Genomic DNA, 22,105 nt, shown 5'->3' with positions numbered 1-22,105 from the left:
AACTAGTCACAGCTACATATAGTTATTGCGAACTAGCCACAGCTACATATAGTTATAGCTAACTAGCCACAGCTACGTATAGTTATAGCTAGCTAACCACAGCTAATTTTCTTTTTCTACATATAGTTATAGCTAACTAGCCACAGCTGATTTTCTTTTGCTACATATAGTTATAGCTAACTAGCCACAGCTAATTTTCTTTTGCTACATATAGTTATAGCTAACTAGCCACAGCTAATTTTCTTTTGCTACATATAGTTATAGCTAACTAGCCACAGCTGATTAACTTTAGCTCGCCACTTTAGCTTTGGTCTGCTATAAGTAACTAGCCACTAGTTAGTTAGCTTTAGCTATATTTAACTGGCCACATTTAGCTCGAAATATCAGCATTAAGATGTTGGCATCTACTGTTTTGTACCTAAAACTGTGTATATCTTACAAATATAAAATTACGGGCGACTTAAAAGCTACATATATATTAAATATAAAAAATATATTTAAACCTGACGATCAAAACCTAGAATTTTGTACATTTCACGTTCCTGAACTAGAATGTCAAAGACTTTAGTTGCCTAATTTAAAATGAACATTTAAGATAATGGTCCAGTTACCTCATTAAATTTTAATTGTTTTTATGTGTTAAAAACTAACTGTAATTACACATTTTTCTTTGTCCTGTGGCTTGCCCTTTGTTTCTTTTTCATATCCAACCACATCATTCACCCCATCAAAAAACAAATACAAACTGGCCCGACAAAATTTACAAAATCACTGGCAATACCCTGCACTATTTAAAAATTACACTACATTTAAACGTCCTAAAGAGAATACAAAAAGAATATCAGTCGGAATAATGCAAGGGGAAATTTACCGATGTTTTTAAGTGATACTTGAACATCTTATGGTCAAAGAAAAAAGACAAAGCCATTTATTAATTTGCAATTATTTCTTTTCATGGGATTTGTTGATGTAAAATGAGAATATGACAGAAAGATGTCAGCCTCATTCCTAATCCTCCACTGTGATTTTAAGCGGACAATGGCACAGGTCTATTTCTCTCTAATGTTACTGGATTTAATCAAACAGCAACAGCTGCTTGGCCAGAATAAATCAGCAACTAAAATCAGCAGAGGTAATTACATATAGTGAAAACACACACACACACACACACACACACACACACACACACACTCACACTTTGTAGATGTGATTTGATTTTAACGAACAGACACTTACGATTGCATGCTCACTGAATCGTGTGCATGCAGACAGACAAAGCTCACACAAGTAAGCATGAGTTATTAAACTCACACGTAATCAAGAAAGTGAGTGTCATTGGCAAAGTGTGGAATAGTAATAGATATATATTTCCCCCTTAAAATTCAGATTTTTTTTTCCTTCATTGGTTTCACAATCAGATTAACTATTACAAAGTTAAATCTTATATTTCTTTCCAGCTACATCTCTCAGCGTCTAATCAGCTCATCACTGTTTAGTTTTTTCATTTTTGCATGAAATGAACAGTCTCTTAGCACATAGTTAAAAAAAAAAAAAAGAATTAAAAATAAGAAAAAATCTTCCTAAACCCTATGTAATCTGCTCGCTACTTGTAGGTCAGGGCATCAAGTAGTGATCCAGAAGTGCATGAGTTTCTATTGAGTTGTGTTCCCTTGAGATACAGATGAGATGATGGGTGTGGGCAGTTTAACTCCGGGGCAGGAGGCCCTTCTTGTAGGCCACCAGGCCTGCTGCAGCAGCAACAGACAGGAAGGTAGAAATTCCCACGAACTTGAAAAAACCTCCGACTGAAGGCAAATTCCTCTCCCAGAAGGTGGTGTCAAATGGGAGAGCTGGAACTTCCTGCAAGAGGAAAGGAAAAATAAAAATACTTTATCAAATATCATACCAAGTGAAGTGATCAAATATGTGTCTCAAATGAGGATATGCAGACTGAGCATTGTAATAACTACATTAAATTGTTTTTATGTATTAGGATGTGTTAATTAAGTTGAAGTTTGTTTTAAAAGCACATTTAAATACAGTTTAATTAACCAAAATACAAATATAAACACAATAAACAATCACAAGAAGAAATGCCCATACATTGATGTAATATAAAAAGAGAAGCATTATAAAGGAAAGTAAAATAAATAAGATCATTTCAGTATATATTCTACTTTTCATATGAAAATGACATAATGTGACAACAATGGGGCCCAGTATGGAGTCTTGAGGTACCCCAAACCTAAATGAGGACAAAGCAGAAAGAAAATAATCTCAAGTGAAGAGGAACTCCTATTTGACAGATAAAACTGAGCCTTAATACACACAACTCCTCCATTTCTGATTCCACCATTTCAAACTGGAACTGGAAACAGAATATTCATCTGTCTATATGTCCTGGACTGGGATCAAGGTCAAATATCTTCCTCACCTCATTCTCAGGCTCCGACTTCCAGATCTGATTCTGGTGAATTTTACCCATTGCACACATGACCTGGAAGACACACATCTCATGTCAGTCAGAATGTGAATGGTCATGTAAAACTCACACCAGCATAATGTGGAAATATATAAGGTGTTGTATGTGTTGGTAACACGTCTAACTTAGCTTGTGATCTGGAGAAAGAGCTGAAAAAACAGATTATGCACACATGTAAAATGCTGTATTTCTATTTTAATGGGATGTAAGCAGGTTTTCTGAATAAACAGGATTGTTGTGCTGTCGTTTGCAAGCTGTAGGATGCTGATGAGCCCATGCAGAGTGCTAATGTCCTCCAAGTGTGTGAGGTGATTGCACAGAGCATCAATTAAACTGATGAAAACAAAATGAGACGTGGCAGAAAAAGCTTTTCCAGACCGCTGTAGCTGTTTCCTCACACTTCCATCTGCTCCTGCTGGTGCTTTTCAGTGAACCTGAAAGCTTTGCTTTCTGCATCCGCTGCTGCATCCCAGCGGTTTGTAAAAGTTCAGAAGCTGCTGTGAGGTTGTTTGTCAGAGCACCCGAGCACTGACCTCTCTGGCTGCTCTCTCTCCAGCTTGTACCGCCCCCTCCATGTATCCGCTCCACTCTGTTGCCGTCTCTGTGCCTGCAAAGTACAACCTGCCCACCGGCTCCCTCAGCACTCTGCAGACGGGAAAAGACAGAAGACTAGATTTTTTTTAACCCTTCAACAACAATTTTTACACAATTATGATGAATTTAGTCAAAATTTGGAGGAAATAAACCTAAACAAGTCATCTACACTGCTTGGTTTGGGTAAATATATTAAATAGATTCTTCATATTATTGTCTAAAGGAAAATAATAAACACCAAATTGTTTTTCTTGATTTTTTTTTTCAATGTTTTTCTTTCATTTTAACAAACAGAACACGTTTGCATCGACTTAATATTGTGGATTTTAACCACTTATGACTAGTACGCATTAAATTGAACTTTAATAGGGTAATAAATATTTCCTTAAAAATATTCACAAACCACCTTTTTCAGACCTGTAAATTAAGTTGGGTCATGTCTAAGCTTCAATACACTAAAAAATTTAAAATCTGTAGTCACGGTGCCAAATTGTGCCAAACTGAAAAACGCCTGGCCACCTCTTTACTCAAATCCCTGTAACTTTGTTGTGCTTTGCATCAGCTGCATGAAACTTTGCACAGATACTGTCCTCATGTTGAGGAATGGTTTTCTGGGTGTTTTTCCTTCAATGGCAACTTTTTAAGCTTTTATATACTTTGAAATGCAAAAAATATTTAGGCGAGTAAAAAAATATGAAAGTTTTCTCATGTCCCATCTTCAATAACTTTAAAACAGTAACATTTGTGGTGGTGATTTAACTTCAGATAAAATCCCACAAGTGTTTGCTTTAATTTGATACCAAGATAGTTTATATAGTGTATAATCACAGAGAAACATGCCATTGTATTTGAGTATTTCATTTTCAAGCCAAAATCTTCAAAGGACCCTTAGGGAGGGAGAGGTTAAAGGGTTAAAATTCAATTTTTTTTAATTTCATTTATTTCATACTTGCACACATGTTTTGGCTATTTTTCATTAAACTTTTTCTTGATGCAAAGTGCTTTTGTGCATGAACTGTGCTCTTTCAAGAAAGTTTTTTTTACCTCAAACACAAAGAATTATTGGTTTAATAAAGTGCCCCTTGTGGGCACTTTGCACGTTTCATTCATGAAACGCACAGCCTACATTTGGACAAAATCAGCAGATAATTCTAAACCACAACTTTATGGAGATGAATAACATTATTCATGCTTAAAAAATGTAATCTGTTCAGTTTGAGCCATGATTCTGTGACATGGGAAGTTATTAAGCGTTAAACACAGGAATGCTGAATCAAGCAGAAATAAGCCCAAAGCAGCAACTGCATAAACATCGTTGGGTATGAGTTTCATCATGTTGTTCGTTGTTGTTTCGAGGGGAAAAAAATGTGCCAACAAGAGCAGAAATCTGATAAAGCAGAACCTGCATGAAACCAAGCCCAACCACTGTGTGACTCACCTGCCATACTGGGTGAGGATTCCTGGGGGGAAATAGGCTGTGTAGCAGCCTCCAGAGTACTCCTCCTCACACCAGTTCTTCTCCTCATAATGCACCGGCTGAAACACACAAGTGGACGCATGAATGTCTGAACGCAGTGAGGTGATTTTGCTGTTTCTTTGTATGCAGACTCACATGCAGAGCCTCCTCTGAGCCCAGCACTTTGGAGTAAATCTCGCAGATCTTCTTCAGCCTAAACACAACATAAAAGACTTTGGGTTAAACCCATCGACAAGCTGTATTTGTGTGTCCATGTGGTCACGTTGTCTAACCTCTCTTCTTTGGTCAGATCACACAGCTTTCTGGTCTTGCGAGCAAGAATGAATCTGGAGGAGAAAAGAGTTTCTAAGGTCATTGAACCCATTAGAAGACGCAGAATGACGTCTCATATATGAGCCGTGAACTCACCCCATGATGCAAGGCACACTCCCATCAGGCTTTGTGTCATCCAGCGTCAGGCCAATGGGAGCTCCCTCCTCCTCAATCACCATGCTGCCACAGTAACCTGGCGACACAAGCAAACATTAAAACCGTCACGGCGGCCTGCAGCGCTCCAACTGCCTCCTGCATACCCTTTTTCCTCCAGAAGTTCTCCTTGTAGTAGACCATGCACTTGATGACGGAGCCCATGGGGACGCGGTTGATCAACTGGTTCCTCAGCGGGGGCAGCTCGGGGTTAAAGTGCATCTTCAGGTTCAGAGTGGGGGGCGTGGCCACCACCACATACCTGGCCTAAAGCAAAGACAAAGACAAAAACAGAAGTGGAGGTAGATGCAGAACAGGAGCGTGTAACCAGTAGGTGGCAGCAGAGGAGCATAATTCTGTTTAACTTGCTGTGTACAGTTATTTATTTTTCCCTAAAATCTCAGTACTAAAACACTGATATAATGTATGTAAGACTTAAAGAAAAGTATCTTATTACACTGTTTAAATATTAGTGATAAAGCTGGATTGGTAATCTTACATCCATGCACAACGGTTTAGGTTTGAAGCTGCTGTAACTTCATGTATTATCAGATGGTTTGGGTAAAAAACAGAAAATATAACACACAGTTTTACCCCAGAAATCAAAATAATCTAACCTGACAGAAACCATTTAATATGGAAGGGATTGAAAATTAATTCAGCAATTTTGGTGAAAAAAACACCGTCTGAACTGGAACAAACTATATGTATAAATATACTGAAGATCTGAAAATGAAATGAAGACAACATCAAAATGAAACAACTTTAGATCAATTAAACTTTATATTAAATAGAAAACTGAAAGAACTGTTTTTAGAAAAATTACATCCTCATTTTTTAGTTTCATACCAACAAAGTGTGTCAGGATAAATAAAAAACTGTAAAATATAAAAATAACCAAGGAAAATATATTTAAAAATCATCCCGGCTCCGTCGGCTCTCGCCTCAGCTCAGATATAAAATCTTCCCATCTGCCTCCTCTGATTGTAGCTGCTGCAAAGAGCTCGACGGTGCTTCTATCTCACTTCTGTCCAGCATTATACAACTTCCAGTCTGCAACCTTGACATGGGTTCCAGATGTTGCAGATATATGCAGCCCAACAGCTCTATAGTTTGCATGCAGCGATGATATCTTTTGGATATTAGCTCAAACAAATGTGGTTTATTTTACATTTAGACCAGATAAATCTACACAAACACAACAGGTTTGAGACCGTCTGGACACCCTGTTTAGCAGATCATAACGTTATCTGACTTGTGCTGCGGTCTGGACCAGCGGGGCCTCGAGCAGAGACATCACGTCTGGTCATGAATGCAATTCACCATTTTTTTCTTTAAATCTTGTTCATTTAGTTAATTTAAATCTTGCAGATCGGTCAAGTCTGCTTTGAGCCACAGTTACTGGAGGGAACCCACAGTGTTGTGATCCACTCACCGTGTAGGTCTGCTTGTTGACCGTCTCCACCACCACTAGGTCACCGGTCTGGTCGATCCTGCAAACCGGCGACTGCAGCTTCACCCGGTCGCCCAACTCTTTGGCCATGCACTCACTGATCTGACCAGAACCGCCTGCAAATTTCCTCTCCTATGGACATCCATAAAGGAGAACAAGGGTCAGTCACTGCTGCAGATTACAGTTGTGCTCATACTTATTCATACCCTTAAAGAAGAAAAAAAACAGCTGCCTGTAAAATAAGCTGAAACTGACTTAAGTTATAATAAAGGGGATGAATACATATGAACACAGCTGTATATGGACGCCATGTGCACTGCATGCTTTCACTCTCTGTCCCATCTCATCTTGCAGCACACGACTCCTCGGCTGGAAGGAAAGCCATCTTTAGGAAGGCAAATGATCAAATCCTTTGGTTCTCCAGATGTTTCACATCATTATCCTCAATCTTCCTTCTTTCCTTCACTACAAGTTTGTGTTTAGACAGCTCGGTGATCAACAGAGACTGAAAGGATGGAGAGAGATTAAGTGCAGCCAAAGCTCTGATGCACAAAATTGATAAGACTGTGACCTTTTCCATAAGATTAGTGTCAACATCTCGCTGCTCTCCAAGACCAGAAACACACTGTGTGCGTTCCATTCTGGCATTTGGATGAATTGGCCTGCCAGTCGATGCTAAATTATGCACTAAACCTTCATGGGCCCTGGCAGTGAAACAAAGCGAGCGTCAAGATTACAGGTCACAAATAGTTTACTTAAACGATACACACACACATCCATCATAAACAGGAGTGCATGTTGGTCCAGTCAACAGGAAATGACATCAGAGCTGACTACAGTGTCATCTGTTTACAGAAACACAATCCCAGTCCTCAGTGGCCATGGCAACAGGGTCACTCAGCTTCAGAAAGAACATCAGCAGAGTGAGCTCTGCCAGCACAGCAAGAAAGCATCCTTTGTGGGGCTCGTAATTATTCTGGGCCGATGCAGAGCAAGCCAAGGTGAAAGTACTGGATCTCATTTAGGATCTCTTGCTTCTGCTCAGTCCTGTTATTCATGAATGAATGCGTCTCTGCAGGATGCGAAGCACTAAGTCCACTTGTTGGCATCCCCCGTCTGGTCTGAATGCCTTTCAGTGAAGATTTGCTGGAAGTCCGATCGGAACGCCAGAAGTTTTCCCACTCTTCCACAAGTGAAGAGCATTTTTCAAGATAGATTTTCACAGAAACTCAACAAAACAGACGTACCTGTCCCCCGTTAGTGGTGGAAAAGATCCTCATGGTTCCTCCACACTGTTTGATGTACCAGAGGAACCACAGAGCCGACACCTCGTGGGGTTCAGACGTTACGTTCACATTGACAAACAATGTGGCAAAGCGGCGGACGGCACTGCAGGGTGGAAAAGTAAAAACTCAAAACAAAAAACACTAAAACCAAGATGGACTATCATTTGGTGCCTTTTGCTCTCCTCAAACTCCAGCAACAGGTCACCTCACTTTCCAGACATTTACAGTACACACACAGAGGAGATGCTACGCAATCACCCTGCAGCTTTAACTACGGGTGGGACTCGATATATAAAATATAATGTAATTAATTACGGGCTTTCTAATGATTAATCTTGATTACATTTTAACTGCGTAACAATGTTTTCTACAGAAAGAAACTTTTTATTTTAATGTTTTTTGATGGATGACTAAATCAAATAATAGCCACAAACATTATTATTGTAAACATTTAATTTAATTTCTTTTTAAGACAGTAAAAAAAAAAATTAAAATAAAAAATGAAAATGTCATTTTAAGTATTTTAAATAGAAGATCCAGTCTACAACATACTACAGTTATTTTAACTTTTAAATATTTCTGTCCGCACACTATTAATAGACATTAATATCTGACAGAAACCCAGACGTTGTTCTGGCTTCAGTCTGATCATTCAGCAGAGAAAAATCTCCATAGACTCCCATGTTAAAAAGACCAACTTCACAACAGGAATAAACATGTTTACATCCTGGTTCAAAAATCCATTTTAGGTTTAATAGGTCAGGTTTACCTTCATGACAACTGTGAAGGGAGTGAATTTTTTCTAACTCGCCTGTTTAAAAGTAATTTAATCTCTAAGTGTCCTTTTGATTGACAGGTACCCGATCTCCTGTTTTAAGTCAGAAGAACGTAGAACAACCGCGGTTTTTAGCTGGTTAAACACGTGACTTAGCTTTAGCCCGCTTACATCCGTTAGCTGGTTAGCTCCTGTTATCTCCGGGTTAGCTTGGTTAGCTCTTAGCTACAGGCAGCTCGGAGTTCACTAGATGTCAATCATCCACCACGATGCTCAAAGCCCCCCTCTAAGCTCCACCTCTTTGCCCATATTTGTATTTTCCGGGCGAGACAACACTCATGCCCCTGCCAAGATGGCGATGGTAGGAACCGCCCACCGAGCTTCAATTCAGCTCTTCAGAAACCTACGGGTGACGTCATGGAGGCTCCGTCCATCTTTTTATATATAGTCTATGATCATGACCAAGCTTTTAGTATGTTCTTTAGAGGAGGAGCTTACGCAGCAGCCACTTCCGCTAACACAGCCGTAAATGATACATGCTTTCACATTAGTCACAAAAAGTCTTCAATAAAACCAGAAAAACTTGTTAATAAACGCTTTTTCTTTAACACTAAGATTGGCTGATTTTCACCAATGCTACACTGACTTTCACTAGCAACTCATGCTACATGTTCTAGGGTTAAATGAGTCGCTAGTGGGGTCAAATCGCCAAAGTGCTTCGGTATGTATTAGTATAATCGGTGTACCAGGAAATTGTGCACTGACAAAGATTTTGCAATTAAACTATTCATTTTTTTTCCAGTGTTAATTTTTCTGTAAAATTGTTTTTAAAGTCTCACCCCTACTTTTTACAGATTTGTTGCAGCAGTCAGATTCACAATCAGTTCATACTTTCCATGAAACTATAAAAAAAAACATCCAGTTTAAATATTCTTACTGATTCTTTTACCTATTTCTCCAGTGCTGACTTTGGTACTAGATTTAGTTATTATAAAAAACGTATATGGTGTATCATGTATCATGTATATGTATAGCTATACATTAATATACAGTTTATGTTTTTAAGATGCAACTCCAGTACTGTGAGTAAACAACAAGCCTTTTAACGCACTTTAGTAAGTTGTATCAGGTTGTTCTTTGATATTCAATACATTGAATATTTCATATCTTGGTAAGAATTAGAGAAAAAGTATGTATTATAATAGACATGTTTTCTATGAGTTACCTGGTCCAGCAGATTTTTTCAAAGAGTTGTTGCATGGTCATCTTGTCCCACTCCTCAGCATGTGGAGCTCTCCAGGGTGCTTCTTTAGGAATCTAAAAAGACACAAAGAGGTTCCACAAAAGACAAAATGTTGAGAAAAATTAAAAGCACTAAAAGCATCTCATGATTGTTTACACTGGTTTTACCTCTTGTCCCATTTCATCCATCGTCCTGAAGAGGTTGTTGAAGTCCATCAAGACGAGGGGGTTCCACATGGGAGGAAAGGAGCCTTTGAACAGGTGAGACTTTCCCTGTTGGATCAGGAAAAATATCCTAACAGTCAAATCTTTACGTTCAGAATCAACCTAAAGGTTCGGTGTCTCAACCAAAAACACAAAAATACATCTTATACTGTGTATAATGACAGTAAAAGCTAATCTAAGCTAATCTTTAGCATCGGAAATATGAAAAGTCTGAAAACTGTAGCCGTTATACGGAACATCATGATGGAAGCCTGCAGAACTCATTGCACTTCAGTAATTACTCCCATAACTATCAGCACTCCTGGATTTAGATGTTAGGTGAAAGTTTGTGTCACATTTTATTGCGAACTTTATAAAGTAACTGGTTTTTAGAAAACAAAAGTCAGAATTATGTAATAAAGACAGCTTCAGGAACTTGATGGTTTTGGGTTATTTTTGTGATGATTAGTGAAGAAACAAAATGCAGAAATACTCAAAAATGATCTCCAATAAAAACATTCAGTTGAACTCATAGATCCAAACGAGGACATTTATGGGATAATCAAGTCAAATACTTTAAAACGGCACCACATATTAAAGATTTGCTTCTCAGAGTCGTGCTTTCGTGCTTCGTGGTCTTCATGGATCGGATCTACAGTGGACTAATTACAAAATAAAAGAATGAATAAAACCAGCCGACCTCCTGCAGCTTTACATAACAGGAGATCTACGTGACTTGTTCTGAATGACTGAGCAAAATTCATGAGATTGAGTAATTTCAAATCGACCTTGATAAGAGTGTCTGCAATCAGTTACTAACTACGCAACTGACTTTTGGAAAAGGAGAGTGAGGCAAAAGGGCAAAGATTCAAAGCAATAAACAAGCAGATTGTTCGCATGCAACACTGTGCAAATGCTGATGCAGCACAGTTAAGTGTTTATAAAGGTTATATTTAACATTTTCTGTCTCACAGATGCTGAGAAACAGAATTTATGTTCCCTCTCATGCATCCACGCTGGAGTAACCCTACATTAATCTTCCTAGTATAACACTGTTAGTGCACTTCCTACAAAGCCAACAAAATGTCGTCTGTTTTCCAGAAAACAAAGCAATGTGGATCTCTCTCATGCTGCGACAGGTGTTTGATTAAATGGATGATTGAACCAATGAAGTATTTTATTCTGGCGTCTGATGTAACCTCCCATTAAATCACCAAACATCCAACTTTATTTTCTCTGCAGCTTTTCTTTAAACCGCAGTGATTTGCTTTGAAGTCCTTTTTAGTTTATGACTTTAGGTTAAAGGATACCAGCAATGAGAAACTGGTCAATATATACACAATTATCTTGCAACGTCTAAATTGTTCAGCAAAGCTGTGCAACTAAGAATAAGGCTTCCTGTGAAAGCAGGATAAGAAGTTTAGATTGCCAACTCCGTGGAGAAATTATTCAGTTAATTAGAGAGATAAATCTAAGCTACATGATTTAAAACTGGGCTTAAAAAGCATCATTTTGAGTCAGAACATGGAACTTGACATGTGCTACATGTTTTATTTCTTTATATATAGTTTTCATACACAGTTAAATGCGGAAAAGTTAATTTTCTGGTCAGGGAAGTGGTAAACACACATCATCATCAGGTCTACTTGTGGTTCCAGAGTCTCTAAGAGTAGGATGGGAATCAGGCTCCTCTCTTATGGAACCAGCTCCCACTGTGGGTTTGGGAGGCAGACTCCCTCTCTACCTTTAAGATTAGGCATGCATCGATATCGATACTGGTATTGATATCGGCTCAATATCAAGCGTGTGTACTCGTACATGGTATTAATAGAAGTGTACCGATACCACAACCGATACCACACCAGTCAAGCTAGCGCAGATATGTTTGATGACATGCTTCGGACATGTTTTAAAAGAAAAAAATGTCTTGAATGTTAAAATGTGACATTTTTTGTTACACTAAAGCCATGATCCTCACTGTTAATTCAACAAGAGCCGCACTTAATATACTAAGACAAGAGGAGAGCGGCCACCCCCCCAAAAAAGCATTCACACGCTACGTATCCTGTTACGTTGCCAAATCAGTAACATTCAGCTTTTTACCAAGGAATGGTTATCCTAAATATTACACAGAGTAATGGCGTTCTTATGCAACAGTATATGGTGAAAATATAATGTCTCCGGAATGTGGGAGTTTCTTTTTCAATATATATATGAAGCTACTGACGCAGCAGCTCTTTGGTAGAGTTCGGTGCAGCTGAAATTAGCCAAAACTGGCAACTCTGACAGGGTCAGTTAGGGTCGTTAGGACAGCAAAGTTCTAGCAAGCAGCCTGCAGCTCTTGTTTGTGGAGAGAACTGCACCGTTGAGGATCATTATGACTTGTTTAGATCGCATTTTCAGAAAGACAAAGGCTGCTTCACGAGCCACGAGTCAAGAGTCTGTGAGCCGCATGCGATGAGGAACATGGCACTTAAAGCTAGATCTTTGTTTCAAAACCACACATTTATTGTTGTATTTAGGTAAAATGTGCCGAATCTAAATAAAACTTGTTGAAATTGTTAGATCTGTAATGTTATTATATTTATATTGGTGAGGTAACTTCAGAAAGGACGGGTCATTTTTTACAACCTAATGAAATCAGTTATAACAGCAATAATAACCATAGTCACAATAATGTTCACATCAACAGATCTGGTATCGGCAAATAACGGTATCAGCAGGTATTCAAGTTTCAGATATTGGTATTGGATCGGAACTCCCAAAAAGTGGATCAGTGCATCCCTATTTAAGATCAAGCTGAAAACCTTCCTTTTTAGCAAATCTTATCAATTAGTTATGCAGCCATTGGGACATCCCCTGATGCCCTCAGCACTTCCTTTTCATCATGGGCACATATATAAATATATGAGAGTATTGACATCATTCATGCTGCAGTGCATGTTGGTCTGTCTTTCCTGTCCTCTCCACCCCAACCAGTCCAGGCAGATCGCTACCCTCCCTGGTTCTGCTGAAGGTTTTGCTTTCCTGTTAAAAGGGAATTTTTCCCTTCCCACTGTCGCCTCATGCAACTCAGGAGGGGAAGTCAATCCAAGTCAAGATTCGATGCAATCGGTTGGTTTCCCTTCTAACTAGGCTATTTATTATTAATCGTCTTGAATTGATGTGTCTGTAAAGTGTCCTGAATTGACTTTGTTGTAAAGTGGCACACTCAACCAGAATAGGGTGGATTGTCCTCTCCGGGTCAGGAGTCAGGTCCTGCCTCAAGTGGAGGAGTTTAAATATCTCGGGGTCTTGTTCACGAGTGAGGGAAGGATGGAGCGTGAGATCGACAGATGGATCGGTGCGGCGTCTGCAGTAATGCGGACTCTGCGCCGGTCTGTCGTGGTGAAGAAGGAGCTGAGCCAGAAGGAGAGGCTCTCGATTTACCAGTCGATCTACGTTCCTACCTTCACCTGTGGTCATGAGCTGTGGGTCGTGACCGAAAAAACGAGATCTCGTATACAGGCAGCTGAAATGGGTTTCCTCCGCAGGGTGGCCGGGCTCTCCCTTAGAGATAGAGTGAGGAGCTCGGTCATCCTGGAGGAGATCAGAGTAGAGCCGCTGCTCCTCCGCATCGAGAGGAACCAGTTGCGGTGGCTCGGGCATCTGGTCAGGATGCCTCCTGGACCTCCCTGGTGAGGTGTTCCAGGAGCGTCCATCTGGGAGGAGACCCCGGGGAAGACCCAGGACATGCTGGAGGGATTATATCTCTCAGCTGGCCTGGGAACGCCTCGGGATCCCCCCCGCAGAGTTGGCAAATGTGGCTGGGGAGAGGGAAGTCTGGGCTTCCCTGCTTAGGCTGCTGCCCCCGCGACCCGACCCCGGATAAGCAGTAGAAGATGGATGGATGGATGGATGGATGGATGGAATGATGGACGGATGGATGGATGGATGGATGGAATGATGGACGGATGCATGGATGGATGGAATGATGGATGGATGCATGGAATGATGGACGGATGCATGGATGGATGGAATGATGGATGGATGGATGGAATGATGGACGGACGGATGGAATGATGGAATGATGGATGGATGGATGGAATGATGGATGGATGGATGGATGGAATGATGGACGGAATGATGGACGGATGGATGGATGGATGGATGGATGGATGGAATGATGGACGGGCGGATGGATGGATGGAATGATGGACGGATGGATGGATGGATGGAATGATGGACGGATGGATGGATGGGTGGAATGATGGATGGATGGATGGATGGATGGAATGATGGATGGATGGATGGAATGATGGACGGATGGATGGATGGATGGATGGATGGAATGATGGATGGATGGATGGATGGAATGATGGACGGAATGATGGACGGATGGATGGATGGAATGATGGACGGAATGATGGACGGATGGATGGATGGAATGATGGACGGAATGATGGACGGATGGATGGATGGATGGATGGATGGAATGATGGACGAACGGATGGATGGATGGATGGATGGATGGAATGATGGATGGATGGATGGAATGATGGATGGATGGATGGATGGATGGAATGATGGACGGATGGATGGAATGATGGATGGATGGATGGATGGAATGATGGACGGAATGATGGACGGATGGATGGATGGATGGATGGACGGACGGATGGATGGAATGATGGACGGACGGATGGATGGATGGAATGATGGACGGATGGATGGATGGATGGAATGATGGACGGATGGATGGAATGATGGAATGATGGATGGATGGATGGAATGATGGATGGATGGATGGATGGAATGATGGACGGAATGATGGACGGATGGATGGATGGATGGATGGATGGATGGAATGATGGACGGACGGATGGATGGATGGATGGATGGATGGAATGATGGACGGACGGATGGATGGATGGAATGATGGATGGAATGATGGACGGATGGATGGATGGATGGAATGATGGATGGATGGATGGATGGATGGATGGAATGATGGATGGATGGATGGAATGATGGACGGATGGATGGATGGATGGAATGATGGATGGATGGATGGATGGATGGAATGATGGATGGATGGATGGAATGATGGATGGATGGATGGATGGAATGATGGACGGAATGATGGACGGATGGATGGATGGAATGATGGACGGAATGATGGACGGATGGATGGATGGATGGATGGATGGATGGAATGATGGACGGACGGATGGATGGATGGAATGATGGACGGATGGATGGATGGATGGATGGATGGAATGATGGATGGATGGATGGAATGATGGATGGATGGATGGATGGATGGAATGATGGACGGATGGATGGAATGATGGATGGATGGATGGATGGAATGATGGACGGAATGATGGACGGATGGATGGATGGATGGATGGACGGACGGATGGATGGAATGATGGACGGACGGATGGATGGATGGAATGATGGACGGATGGATGGATGGATGGATGGATGGAATGATGGACGGATGGATGGATGGATGGAATGATGGATGGATGGATGGATGGATGGAATGATGGACGGATGGATGGAATGATGGATGGATGGATGCAGATCGGTTTGGTTCAACAAATGAGCATTTTCCGCGACCCGACCCTGGATAAGCGGCGGAGAATGCATGGATGATAAAGTGGCGCTGTACAAATAAAGCTGAATTGAATCACTGCGGTCCTCCTCTGACAGATAAAAAGCTTTACAAGAAAGGACAATATTGGGATTTATAAAGATTTATACCACGGTCGGAGAGAGTTCCAATGCCAACTGGTGGCAAGTTTTTCGTATTTACATACACATAGTTTGGCAAGTTAAATAATTGTCCGTTTGGGCGTCACCATAGCAACGCTGATCTGAATCAACAGTTCCTGATCTTACACATATACACTCGCACAAAAAAAAAAAAAAAAAAAAAAAACCTAAAAAAAGTTTTATTCCCTTTGTCTTTCATCTTTATCTTCAGGTGATGGATGTTGTCTTCAAGCCAACAATAAGCAAAGCTACACTGCCGTACTAGTGTACATCCCGAGAATCAAACATCCGCCGTCGCCGTCGACACAAACAGAAAAGCCACGCAAGTGTAGAACAAACTGTCCACAGATTCATCACCTATAACCTGTTACACCTCGTCACACTTACATTATTTAATGTTTTACTTCTTATCAGCACTCTCTTCTGCACTTAACCAGAAAATCTGTCTTTATCAGCTGCTATGAAAGAGCCTTCAAGCTTTCCGACACCCAACAATTGATCCCAGTGTTCTGGCAAAGTCCAGACTTACTCCAACCTTCTTTTTATCACTCAGACACTTGGAAAAAGTGTTTGTCTGGATTTAGATCACACGGAAATTACAAATGACCATCTTATCACCTCTGATAAAGTTTTTTCTCTCTTTGCTGATCCTGTTAGATTCACATTTCACACTACATAAAATGGTAAATGTAGCCTTTTAATGACTTAAAATGTCATTAAAAGTCTTGAACAGGATCAAGAGTTTTACTTCAGACTGGTTTAAGTCTGATCTGTCTGACAGATCCCAACATTTTTTCTATTTTATGCATTTGCCACTTGCACAGGCTGGTAACTACCAGAGCCAATGAGAAGAGATTCAGCAAAATGCCGTCCATAGAAGCAAATTTGAGAATTTATAGGAGATTTGCAAAGGTTGTTCTAACCTAGTAAAGAAGCCGTCTAAAACATCTTTAATCTCAGTTTCGTTTGCTAAACCAGATCACGTTAACTTCAAGGCTTTTGACTGAGCTGCCAAACATGCCTCGTGTTGCTGTGACGCTGGCTGTCACTATGGCGACGGACATGGTTGCAGAGTCGCTGCTTCTACAAGGAGGAAAGGATTTCTTCTTGCAGTTTGCTTTTATTTGAGTTTAAAGCAAAAGATGTCCTTTTCATTATCCAACACAGTGATTAAAAGAGTAATTTGCTTAATCTGTAGAATTTCTTTTCTTTACTGGAGTAATTTTTTACTTTGGTTCATTAATATATCCAGCAAACATTTTCTAACATGACTTTAGAAGCCAAATAAGTCAAACACAGATAATTAAATTACATAAAATCTGAAACAGAAGTGCAAAATTGAAGCTGTTTGTATCAGTTTAACAAATGTCCGGGCAATTTTCTGAAATTTACACTATAAAAACCTGCAACAAACTGCCAAAATGAAGCATCTTCAGCTGTCTGGATAAAATAAAAACCAGTAAATACAGATGTTTTGAGCGTTGGTTAAACTAATTTTTCAGCAGCTGCAGTCCAACCAGATTTCCTGAAGCACAAATCAAACACTTTGGATTTGGTTTATTGACAGATCCGGTCCGGAATTGGTGCAGAAAAGGGCATCAACAAAAAGTAGAATCACTCTGACCTCACAACCAATATTGAGTGTTTTATGTTCTGCCTGAACGTGATAAGATGGGCTTTGCATTTAGAAAATATTGTTTCAAAATTAATTCAGAATAAAAATGGAACTCTCTTTAAAGGATTAAAAATGACTTTGAAAACAGCGATTTCTGGATTAAACTTAAATCCAAAGTAAGTTTAATTCTGATTTTAAATCCAAACTGAATAATTTGTACGGTTGTTCTCCGCTTGCTTGTTTCCTTGTGCTGCCACTACGATGCACATATTCCGCACCGCAATTTGGAAGAATACATTGAAGAACATTTTTCCAGATTTACAAGTTGTTTTATTTCCTTACGAACCCTGAAGAGCGTTTCCACTGGTTTCCCTTCAACTGTTGGTCTTTTTGTTAAAAATAGAGCGTCGATCTGCCGAACTGAACTACGCTCATGCTTCTGTCGATAACCCTGAACCATCAGGGCGCTGCACCGCTTTTATGTAGTTTTTAAAAGAAAATTTTGACAGGCAGTAACATTGAAATATGGTATTAATGAAGGTATCAATGCTTTTCTGATAAAATAATAATATATATTAACTGTAGCTGCTTATTATCCACAAAAGCTTTGAGAGACCTTGCTTTTAGGATTCTAAAACATGCAAACAAACTAGCTAACAAAAAAAAAGAACGTCTTTATACAAGACTGTCATCATCTTCGCAACGGCCCGCAGGTGGGCCCCACTGGTTAAGTGGTTAAACAAAGCAAGTTTATTTCTATAGCAAATAAAGGGGAATTAAAACTTGCATGTAAACATGGGAAAAGCCAGAAACGTCATATTTTACTCCTAAATACCTCGAAATAAATGTGCTGAGATTTTATTGATCCAGCGATCTGTCAGTTATAATGAATATGTAAATCAGTATATGAAACGTAAATGTGGGCCTGTGGCCAAATATTGTTGAAAAATATCTTTTTTTTTTTTTTACAAATGGAATTTGTTTACAATATATATTAAATATAATAAAATCTTGATGACGTACTCGTGCATCTTTGCACCAAATAAAAGGGAAAAAATGAGGTGTGTTTTACATATTTACAGGTTATGACATGATTATTTTACTGGTCCAGCCCACTGTGGATCAGATGTTCCTTGGTTTCGGGGGTTCTTGGCTAAAAAGGATCAGAGCTACTTGAAAACCAGCAGATGGTTTACAGTGTGAACATACACGATGTCCAGGCATCCGTAAGAGCGACAGGATGATCCCACGCTCTCTCAATCTCCCATAAGCAGGGATAGTATTTAATCAAAGTGTCCCCCCATCTCTGATAGTGATAGCTCATTATTAAATCCAGTTCTGAGGGCTGCGGGGCCCGTCAGGAGGTAGTTTGCTGATAAGGGAAACCAGCTCTGGCCTTTTGGATTAAAATCTGCTTCGGCAAAGCTGATTAGCTTCGCAGCTCGCTCGAAAGATAACCCTAATCACAGAAATGCTCTGGACACATGCTGGTTTACTGTTACTCCTGCTTGTCACGTGAGGAGAAGCAAACGTTGTATGTAAATATCAACATGTGACATTTATAATTCTTCACAAACTCCAGACAGGGACAGGAAACCTGCTGACGAGAACCTCTGTTGGGAGTTTATTCTTCTGAATTTCTCCTTTGCTAATCCAAAGCTACTTACAGTCAAAGTAACGTTGTGATACTCCCAACAGCAACATACGCGTTCGGAAGTCCATCAGGTGAACGATGATGACAAAGCTGCAGGAATGAAAGCTTTCCAGCTGTTGCAGGGCAAACAGCAGACCCATGACGAAATGCTTTATCCTCAGAGCCTCAATGGACAAGTTGGTCTGTTTGAGGCATTTTACATTCACACGCATCTGATTCACCCATTTTAAAACTAAAGCAAAGTATCCAAAGTACTCAGAAGGACTGAATATCTGAAGTTTTTATTAGTGAGAAGGTTGCAAACTTATCACAAATAGTAAAAAAACAACTCTTTTTTGGTGGATTATTTCAATGCTTCCTTGCAATAAATAGTTTACAGTTATAAAGTCTGTTTATTTCCCTTTTAAAGGGAGTTTCACCTGTGGCAGAAATGCACACGTAGGATTAGCAGCAGAGCTGAGTGTGTGGGTTGCACACATGAAAAACTTGCTAAATGAATACATACAGATGAACAGATAAAAGATTTGATTTCAGTGTGAAAACATCAGAACAATAACGGTGTAATTAGCAGGCACATAGTTGCAGCCGACAGATTGCAGACTCGCAGGTCTGCTTTCTCCGAGTGTAATATGGCAACGTTAGTGTTTAATGATTCATGACCATAGATTGTATATAAAAGATGGACGGAGCCTCCGTGACGTCACCCATAGGTTTCTGAAGAGCTGACCTGAAGGTCGGTGGGCGGTTCCTATCATGGTCATCTAGGCAGGGGCATGCGTGTCGCCTTGCCCGGAAAATACATATATGGGCAAAGAGGTGGAGCTTAAAGGGGGGCTGTGAGCGTCATGGTGGATGATTGACATCTAGCAAACTCTGAGCTGCCTGTAGCTAAGAGCTAACCGAGCTAACCGGGAGATAACAGGAGCTAACCAGCTAACGGAGGTAAGAGAGCTAAAGCTGAGTCACGTTGTTAACCAGCTGCATTCTTCTTACTGGAAGCGGGAGACTGGGTACCTGTCAATCAAAAGGACATGCCCCTAAATATGCAGAATATTGAGATTAAATTACTTTTAAACTGGCGAGTTAGAAACACATTCACTCCCCCCACAGTTGTCATGAAAGTAAACCTGACCAATTAAACCTAAAATGGATTTTTGAACCAGGCTGTAAACATGTTTATTTCTGCTGTAAACATGTTTATTTCTGCTGTGAAGTTGGTCTTTTTAACATGGGAGTCTATGGGGATTTGCTCTGTTTTGCAGCCCCTAGTGGATGAAGGGGGAACTGCAGTTTTATGCACCTCCGCGTAGGCTTCACTTTTACCCGCCGGAGGTTGCCGCTTGTTCATGACAGGTGCAAGAACATCCACCAGATAAACACTGACGCAGCAACGCAGCTAAACATGAACTTCTTTCCTTCGTCAGCAGCTTGTAACGATCAAAGCTTTCAGTGTTTCTGCATCGTAACGACTCGTCATGTTTTCTTTCAGCGTGTTTTAGATGAGTTTTTCTCACAGTTTACTACTACAGAACCTAAAGTACAGGGAAAACGTTGGTGTGCATTATTTATAGCCGTCCTCAACACGCTTGAGATCAATTTAATTTAAACCAGGTGTGTTGCAGCAGGGAAACATCTAATCCCTACAGAATCACGGGCCTTGAAAACCAAGGTTTGGACTCACTGCTCTGTAGGATGCAATCTGGTGTGATTTTCTTTCGTATTGCTGGACCATAGCAACAAAGTTGAACCTGCATTTTCCTTACGTTTCAGATCTTCACCTGCAGCAGAAACACAACTTACTCCTTACCCCTGCACACGTCGGCACAAGTGCAGACAGATGCAAAGAGTCCCACAATGATAGAGCCGCTTTTGATGAGGCATGCCGCCATGGAAACCATACAGGAAGCTGCGCACATCTGATGTCTTTCAGTGGGTTTTACAGAGATAGTCTCCAAGGAGACACGGAGTAATGCAGCTCTCCCGAACTGGAGTGTGGATGCAATTGTAGTTCATGCGGTTTGGCAGGAACACTCGGATGTATTTTCTCACTGCTGTCTGCACCCAACGTCATGCTTGTGACATTTCACAGCAACGCTGAAGTAGGTCAATAGTCCAGCGCAGGAGTAGATGAAAGCACGCTTCACTGTAGACCACTCACTGATGAACAGAAAGAGCATCAATAAAATCTAAATAATTCAAGGGTTATGAGGCAGGATCAAATAAACAAAGATCTAGTTTATTAATACAGCACTTTTCACACCAAAGCGCTTTTCATAACAACAACTGTGATTAAATATGAAATCAAAATAATTTCCCTACACATACCCACACATATTAGCCACCATTACGCAGCTTTGGCTGTTGAACCCATTTAATGGAAGCCAGGTATGCTGGAGCAAGGATGCAGCAAAAACCTGCAGGACAGCGGTTTCTCAAGGACCCGACTTTGGGCACCCCACATACCTAATCATTCACCCCCCCCAACACCTCCCACACACCTACAATCCCATTATAAACAAACTCCAGTCCCTAATATCAGGTTTAATGCTGCTGTGAGGAAGCTGTGGGGATCCATCCACACTGAGGGCCAAATTGATTTATTTAAGACCACCACCACAGGAAAAACCCGATTCATGACCGGCTGGGACCCACATGGCAACCATCCAACTGCAGGGTAGGAACCCAAAACCACAAAGACACGGGAGACCCTGCAGACCGAGCAGGCATGCACCCCCCTCGATGTGGAGGACCCCACTAAGGAAACGACTGGGGTTGAAATGAAAGGTTAAAGAGTAAAAGAGATTTTAAAATAAACAACCGAAAAATAAAAAAAAGAGAAGATAAATAAAAGTGACATGCATAAAGGTTTATGTAAGAGTTTACATTGTATATATATATATACATATATACATATATATATACATATATATATATATACATATATGAACCAGCGACCTTCTTGCTGTGAGGCCACAGTGCTAACCACTGCGCCACCGTGCAGCCTATATACATATACATATATACATATACACATATATATATATACACATATATATATACACATATATATATATATATATATAATATATATTATA

The 22,105-nt window shown here is 40.5% G+C and overlaps 1 protein-coding gene across 1 annotated transcript in view; it reads right to left on the bottom strand.

The window, feature by feature from the left end:
- Window positions 1-370: 370 nt before the first annotated feature.
- The window catches only part of mao (monoamine oxidase), a 52,049-nt gene continuing 30,314 nt past the window's right edge, over window positions 371-22,105 (bottom strand). Inside the window, exons 4-15 of the mRNA XM_079253696.1 lie at window positions 9,943-10,047; window positions 9,758-9,849; window positions 7,719-7,860; window positions 6,454-6,603; window positions 5,126-5,285; window positions 4,962-5,058; window positions 4,826-4,879; window positions 4,689-4,746; window positions 4,515-4,612; window positions 3,016-3,127; window positions 2,435-2,497; window positions 371-1,860 (exon numbers count right to left, since the gene is read on the bottom strand). Of these exons, the coding sequence (XP_079109822.1) occupies window positions 1,705-1,860; window positions 2,435-2,497; window positions 3,016-3,127; window positions 4,515-4,612; window positions 4,689-4,746; window positions 4,826-4,879; window positions 4,962-5,058; window positions 5,126-5,285; window positions 6,454-6,603; window positions 7,719-7,860; window positions 9,758-9,849; window positions 9,943-10,047 (1,287 nt within the window). The 3' untranslated portion in view covers window positions 371-1,704. The remainder of the gene's footprint in view (window positions 1,861-2,434; window positions 2,498-3,015; window positions 3,128-4,514; window positions 4,613-4,688; window positions 4,747-4,825; window positions 4,880-4,961; window positions 5,059-5,125; window positions 5,286-6,453; window positions 6,604-7,718; window positions 7,861-9,757; window positions 9,850-9,942; window positions 10,048-22,105) is intronic.

This window comes from Telmatherina bonti (assembly GCF_933228915.1).
Source record: "Telmatherina bonti genome assembly, chromosome: 15".
Taxonomy (NCBI): domain Eukaryota; kingdom Metazoa; phylum Chordata; class Actinopteri; order Atheriniformes; family Telmatherinidae; genus Telmatherina; species Telmatherina bonti.
This window is presented reverse-complemented; position numbering and strand designations above follow the sequence as displayed.